Source organism: Asterias rubens, chromosome 12 (genome assembly GCF_902459465.1).
Source record: "Asterias rubens chromosome 12, eAstRub1.3, whole genome shotgun sequence".
Classification (NCBI taxonomy): Eukaryota; Metazoa; Echinodermata; class Asteroidea; order Forcipulatida; family Asteriidae; genus Asterias; species Asterias rubens.
In genome coordinates this window covers 1,402,111-1,409,502 of record NC_047073.1, presented here as the reverse complement: position 1 = coordinate 1,409,502, position 7,392 = coordinate 1,402,111, and the positions used below count along the sequence as shown (strand labels likewise).

Below are 7,392 nucleotides of genomic sequence, written 5' to 3'. Positions count from 1 at the left end.
GTGAGGGGCGCCCTCTGTAGTTTCAAAAATGTAAAACCAGAAGTAGATTGGTCCGACGCGTCGCGACGGGGTCCCGTCTCGGAAGTGTGACGTCAGATGTTCAGGCTGCAATTTTTGTCGGTACATCAACCGTTTGAGGATTGCAATTTTGAAGTACAGAAGAACAAAAATGCTTTCAAAGACTTACCAAGAAGTCTAAATCGATACAAAAAGGGAACTCCGAAAATTTGAGGATGGCAATTTTGATGCACAGAAAACAAAAATGCACCGGGCGCTCTTATTGTGACCATTGAAGTACAATCTATTGTTAACTGGTGCACTGAGAACGAAATGTCAATAAAACACAGGAATTTGTATTGAATTTCGCAAAAATCCTGCAGCTATTGCTCCCTTGGTCATTGGTTCTGAAGTGGAAATAGTGAAATGTTTTAAATTTCTAGGGTGTACATTTATCATCTGATTTGAAATGGGGATGTAATGCAGATTCAATTGTTAAGAAAGATCAGCAAAGATGAACTGTATCTCTCTCGAGTTAAAAAACGAGCCCTCTCTATAGTAGATGACCAGTTTCACCCAGCACATTCCCTCTTTCAGCCCATGCGGTCTAAGAATCGTTTCCGTTCAATTAAATCTGGATCCAACCGTACTTTGCAGAGTTTTTATCCCACAGCTGTTCGTGTTCTAAATGACAGGTTTTAATCATGAATGTCTATTTCTGATTTTAATTACATGTATATCGTACTCTTTTTTATTTCTCGGATTTCGCCTGTATATTGTAATACTTTTCAGAGTTGTTTATATTATATTTCCATGTATTTCTGTAAATGGTTAATTTTTAGTGTAATTTGTATATAACATAATATTTTTAGACACGCAAAACCCAAACGAATTTCACTGTACTAATATTTGTTTTTTTTTAAAGTGACAATAAAACATTATTCTATTCATTGTGACCATCTCATTACCATCAATCTACCGGCCTCATACAAATCCTGGATCTATAGCCTTCACATTATAGTTAGTAATCAGGATGTATTTAAAGCAAGGTTGCGGTAATACCGTGTAATAATAATCTCTAAATGAGTTGGGGTGGTTCTGAAAAGAACAGCATGAATTCAACTCGACATTTCGATCAGTATGGTCTGATCGCTTTTGCATCTGCTTGGTTAATATGCAGATCAGCTTGGTGACATTATTCCAAACGTTGGTTGCCACGTTAATAAAATCGTTTGTTTGTTTTATTCGTGTGGCCGCATCGCAATGCGCCAATGCGGTTCCGTAATTCCATACCAAATTCATAATTTTTCACCCAACGTCTACTCCAGTGCAAGATGGGTGTGTTTTCTGAAGCAGTCAGAACACAATAGTGTAGAAGCCTTGAAGCAACAGAAGCATTCTGCGCTTGGATGAACAGTTTTATTAAAGGTGTATTCGTGGCTGTACAGTGGATAAGGATACTTGACTCAATAAGTGACAATATAAATAGATGCACTGTTTTGCTGATGTTTACACCGTGTATTCGATCATCTTTGCGCTGCCGTCATCTTTACACTTTGTTTGATCTCCTCTGCGTCCCCTTCTTCATCAGGTAGGTTTTTTGAGTTGAACATATCAATGTCTGCTCTTCGTTGAATCTGAGCCGTTTTGTTAAATTACTACATCTCACTTTGATTAGCAATGAGATTGATACATACAGCTAAAATCAATCTTGGCTCATCGCAAAATAGACCCCGCATGGTAAGTCTTAGGACATGACAAAATAATGACTTGCCTCGTTGCGCGATGTAGGCCTATTTCTGTGAAGCACTTTTAAGGCATACGATCTAGTATAGGCCTACTTAGAAAAAATATTACCCGTTTAAAAAAAGAGTCAATATTTATCGTCGTATTTTTTATTTCTTAGGTTACATGACTTTCTGATGACTACATATTGATCTGTGGCAAAAAGGAACAACAAAATGGTACGTCACTGTAGGAAGGTAAGTGGTTCTACGGGAAAGATCCACTATCCACTCGGGGGGGGGGGGGGGGGGGGGGGGGGTTTGAATGAGTCATTCATACCCCCCCCCCCCCCGAGTCCCGTCCATCCCATCTTCTCAACCCTCATTCTGGTGTTTTGGTCGGAGCGGAAGAGCCACATTCATTTTCACTGGGCACTAAAGCGTATTTTAAATAACATGTTCACGTGGAATTTGCCTGTTTTAACTTTTTTGAGATAAGTTGTCTTTGAAAAAGGTTGGTTCGTTTTTATCAATTGTTCGTTTGTCTGGACACGGAGGTCCTTCCACCATGGTCTAGATAACTACTTTCATTGTTAGCAGCTTGTGCACTGGGCCTTCTTGAATACATTTGTCCTTTCAGGGGTACTTTTCCTACATGGAGTGGGATCTAGCCCACAATACATCAAAATAGTTATCGGCTCAATACACACGCTTGCTCAAGAACCCATAACCTTACAAGCTTTGCTTCTTCATGGGTCCTTCCACATGAAATATTTTCAGCAAACATATTTATCTCTTAACTTCCAATTCACATTTCTTTTGATTTGGTTTCGATTGTGATGTTGATACTGCGTAAATAAACTGATCGATTGATTGATTTGTAGAATGATCCTTTTGGTTAATATAGGAACATTCTCATTTTCCTCTCCGTCAAAACTTCTCCATTTTACGTCTTACTGTTTCGTGTGTGTAATTTATTGTATTAAAGAAGAGCAATAAAAATAAAATAACAATAAGAAAATAATGAGCATTCGTGGTTTCATTATCAGAAAAAAAAATATATATATATAAGAGATAACATTGACAGTATACACAAGTTTTCCCTTTTTCATTTCCCCCTTCTTGGTGTGTTTTTATGTAAGCAAAAAAGGCCATAGGAATTTACAATACAGGGACAATAAAGTGTTATTGTATTGTAATGTGGTATTGTGTTTGAAAGCTTGATTTATTTTTATGTTTTCAGTGCATCTCTGTCAGGAATCGCCGAAAAATCTTTGTGGGGTTACTGCTAGCGGCACCACTTCTTGTCTGCAGTTTTTGGTTACTCTACACAACCCCAACATTAAATAAAGCCAAAGGCCCTCGCATTAGCCGTCAAGAATCTTTACCAAATGATGTTCTCAAGAATCCTGCCAGTTCATTAATGTATCAGACAAATGCATCGCAAAAAGCAGAGAAACCAAAAGAACTCACCAAAGAACCATCAGGGAAAACGGTCCCACCAAAAAGAACTGTTACAGTGAAAGAAACTCTTTCAACGAAAGAAACAGTTCCAGTGAAACCCACGACCTGCGAGAAAAGAATCGCCATCTTTAAACCGAGCCCAGGGTTCAGACATTGGCGAGAGTTTGGCGATCTCGATGACCGATTCAACCGCGCTAAAAAACACAACCCTTCAAAGACACCTATTACGTTTCGCCTACAGTGTCCGGAACAACAATGTGAGGTTGAAGTTATCGCAACACTCAGACATGACTTACTGGAGGAATGCGATGGTATTATTGTTAATCTAGATAAGTTGCCAAATGCACCCAGACTCCAGAAAGGTGCTTTGACGGCATTGACGGACAAAACCAAGTGGTTCCTCTTCGCCATCGAGTCTGCCGATCGATACCACCATTGGCTGAACAAGGACTTTACAGAAATCATGTTTCAGTATTCAATGACGTACCACTCGGAATCCGAAGTGCCGCATCCGTACAGCCGATACGTCCCGAATAAGCCGATGAATACCGAGATGCGTAATTGGTCAGAGGGTAAATCGGGACTGGTAGCGTGGATGTCTAGCAGCTGCGGTGACGCACCATGGCCTCGTTTTGCGTACGCTAAAAAACTGCAAACACTTTTACCGATTGATATGTATGGTAAATGTGGAACTCTGCACTGTGGCGAGTTTCTGAGTGGAAAGCCTTCGTACATGAACGCTCCTTGCATGAAAACCTTAGGAAAGTATAAGTTTTATCTCGCACTTGAAAACACCGAGTGCGACGAGTACATTACGGAAAAGTTCTGGGACAACTCACTCCGTGCGGGCACCGTACCGATCGTCTATGGTGGAAGCAGGGAGGCGTACAAACGCGTGGCACCACCCAACTCGTTCATCCACATCTCCGACTTTGCATCGATGGAGAAACTCGCTGAATACATCCGATACCTTGACAAAAACGATGACAAGTACAACGAATATTTTGCTTGGAGGAACAAGGGTCATATCGAACTTGTCTACCCCCCACTGAACGTTAGTGATTTCATGTGTAGAATGGTTCCGCTGATGAACGACGATCCGGTACCGTTCCGGAAGGTTAAGGACACAGAAATGTTTCACAGCTGTATTCATAAACCAATGGTTGGAAAAGGTGTGCCCCTAGAAAACTGGGAGCCTAGGACATAGTAGTGAAACGCAGAATCATTTAGATGCATTCTATTAAAGACAGTGGACACTATTGGTAATTGTCAGAGACCAGTCTTCTCACTTGCTGTATCTCAACATGTATGCATACGCCATACCTTATATATCAAATAACAAACCTGTGAAAATTTAGGCTCAATCGGTCATCGGAGTCGGGAGAAAATAACGGGAAAACCCACCCTTGTTTCCGCGCACTTTCGCCGTGTCATGTCATGTGTTTAAAATAAATCCGTTATTCTCGATATCGAGAATTGATAATTGTTTTAATGTTTTCTCAAAAAGTAAAGCACTTCATGGAATAATATTTCAAGGGAAGTCTTTAAACTTATTTTTTGTTATGTTCAGAAAGTGCCCAATGACTTTAAGAAAGGGTGCGCAACTCTAAATTTGTACAGGTTTTTTTGTATACCTCTTTAATATAAAAAAATAATGCAATAATGATACAAAGTTTAGAGTTTCTCAAAAACCACACGTTGTGGGGGGGGGGGCAGAATTCCCTTCGACACCCCCCCTCCCCCCGTTAGAAATCCCGTGGTTGAAGAAGCCCCCCCACCCCCCCCCCCCCCACTATTTTGTTGTAGCGCCCTCAACTGAATCAATTTAACGATTGCAGCTAGCTAGCAGCAGCATGCACCACGCGTACGTAAACACAACGAGAGGATACGTGACAGCGAGGGGCGGGTGGGTGCTAGAGCGCGGCGAGTTTGATTTATCTATGATTTACCTTCCACTATTCTTCAAAGGCGGCCGAAAGAGTGGAACCTTTGTAAGTAATTGTCAGTTATTCTTACCTTTTCCAAATTGAGTCTTCGTTGTTGTCATTGTCATGTAATATTTCAAGAATTGTCATTTCGCACTTATTAATTACACGCCGTTTTGGGGTTGGCGACCATCATGATCATATTTTTTTCCGATCGTCATATATTTTCAAACCCAACTTTGCTCCCGCTACACTTGGCACTTATCCTCGCGAAACTTCCGCTGGGGAACTTGACAAGGAGGTCGGGAGAGGTTCATCATGCTGGAAATAAAAACTAGATACTCAAACAAATGCCCTGTGATATCTCGGGGTTTTAACAAAGTATCGTAGGGTCATTATTATGTTATCGACCCTCATATGTTTTCGACCGTCAACTTTGATTCCCGTTTATCGCGAGACTGCAAGCTTTTCCGGTGCAGATTCTCATGAATAGAATGCTGTTTACTCACTGTCTGTATTTTCGTCAGGGTTAATCATGAATAAAGTTTCCTGTCGTAGGTTATTTTTGTATGTAGAAATTGTAACGTCTTTATTTTCTGTCTTACACCTGTCAATTTTGTCCTGTTTAGTTTTGTCCTGTATTTTTAATGTCTGTCTGTTTTTTTGGTTTGTCTGTTCATAGGCTGGGGAACAAAAGCTGTGCTTCTCCCCGGACCTAGATGTTGCCTTTTGTTAATTGTTTCATCTTTTAATATATTTTATATTTACTTTTATTTTGTCCATATTACTCTGTATTATACACTATTTGCAACATTGAATAAACGTTTATATCTATCTATCAAACATTAATAAAATGATAAAATTTTGGTAGATAAATCACTATACATGTAGTGCATTATTATACCAACAATCAAAATTTGTTCAAATGAGTCAAAGAAATAACATCCAACCTCGAAAGTTCAAAATGAAATTATCGTCTGCCAGATTAAGTTTCGTTCTCCTTCAGTCACTAGATAAATCACGTGATGTGGTTGCTATAGTTGCAATTCTATGGGGTGCCAATATGGGGAAATAAATTAAATATTTTAAGTGAGAATGAGAGAAAACAATTATTTGATTAACTGCAGATTGTAATAAATTCTGATTAACGTAGTAATAAAATGTCTTCATTAAAGAGAAAATATAACAGCTTGGTTTCATATCTCCTAAAAACAAACATTGCTGGCCTGAAATGGTGAAGTGTTTGTGCTTTCAAGGGGGGTGGGGTGTTGTACTGTCAAGCCTTAAGTGATACATGTATATCCCAGGAAACCATGAATCGTTCGTACATGTAGTTGTTTTGGGCACAGGTCCCACTATTTGCATGATCGTTGCAACCAGTGTTGTAGCCATGTGGGCGGTGGTGGGCAAGCCTGCCCAGAACTGATAAATTTTGCCCAGCACTCTGAGCAGTTACACTGTGCTGCCCAGCATAGATTTTTCCTACATAGCACTTTAGTAAGATAGCCTCTATCTAAACATAAATAATTTTTTATTGAATTGCTCACTGGATTGGATTGAGAGTCCACCACTAAGGCATAAAAAAAAAAAAAAAACTACGGCCGACCCTGGATATTTTAATTTTTTCAAGGCAAGAAATTTAATGATTAAAATCTATTAAAGACATAAAAATAAAATAAATGTAATCAAGAGTTTAAAAATTTACTATTTGTTGTGTGTAGCCTTGTTTTCTTTTGTTATCGTGTGTACTTTCGGCTTAAACAATTAGATAACATGTCATTTTCATTGCTGGTAGAGAAAAAAAAAAAATCCCTACCTACCTACCCTATTTTGGGGGGCCCATTACGCCAACATAACATTTTTATTTTTATGCTTAATATTAGTCCAGCTACAACACTGGTTGCAACTATGGTTATAACCAACACAACGGAAACCTAAAACATCACGTAGGGATAACTCATGGCCAGTCTGTTCACAACAGGATCCTCTGTTCAAAGAGGAAGTTATGTGAAACAGGAACCATGGTTGAACCAAGTGACTTGTGAATCAATTACAGCTACAAAGCCAAATTCTTTAAAACAAGGGACTGCTCAAAAGACCATGGCACACACGTTTGTAAGGCAATTTACTGGCAGCCTTTTCCAGGCTATCTGCAAGAAGAAATCACATGTATAAATATTTGCATATTTTTCTTGGGGACTATAAGACATTGTTAGACAAAAATTACTTGAATGCGCTACCAAAGTTGTCCTTTAGCATGCACTGCCTCCAAGTTGCACGAA

General features: G+C 39.3%; 1 protein-coding gene across 1 annotated transcript; it reads left to right on the top strand.

The window, feature by feature from the left end:
* Nucleotides 1–1,945: 1,945 nt before the first annotated feature.
* On the top strand, nucleotides 1,946–4,492 carry LOC117298052 (glycoprotein 3-alpha-L-fucosyltransferase A-like). Its single transcript, XM_033781280.1, has 2 exons — nucleotides 1,946–1,961; nucleotides 2,965–4,492. The coding sequence occupies exons 1-2, from the start codon at nucleotides 1,959–1,961 to the stop codon at nucleotides 4,390–4,392; spliced, it is 1,431 nt and encodes a 476-aa protein (XP_033637171.1). The 5' UTR covers nucleotides 1,946–1,958; the 3' UTR covers nucleotides 4,393–4,492.
* Nucleotides 4,493–7,392: the final 2,900 nt, after the last annotated feature.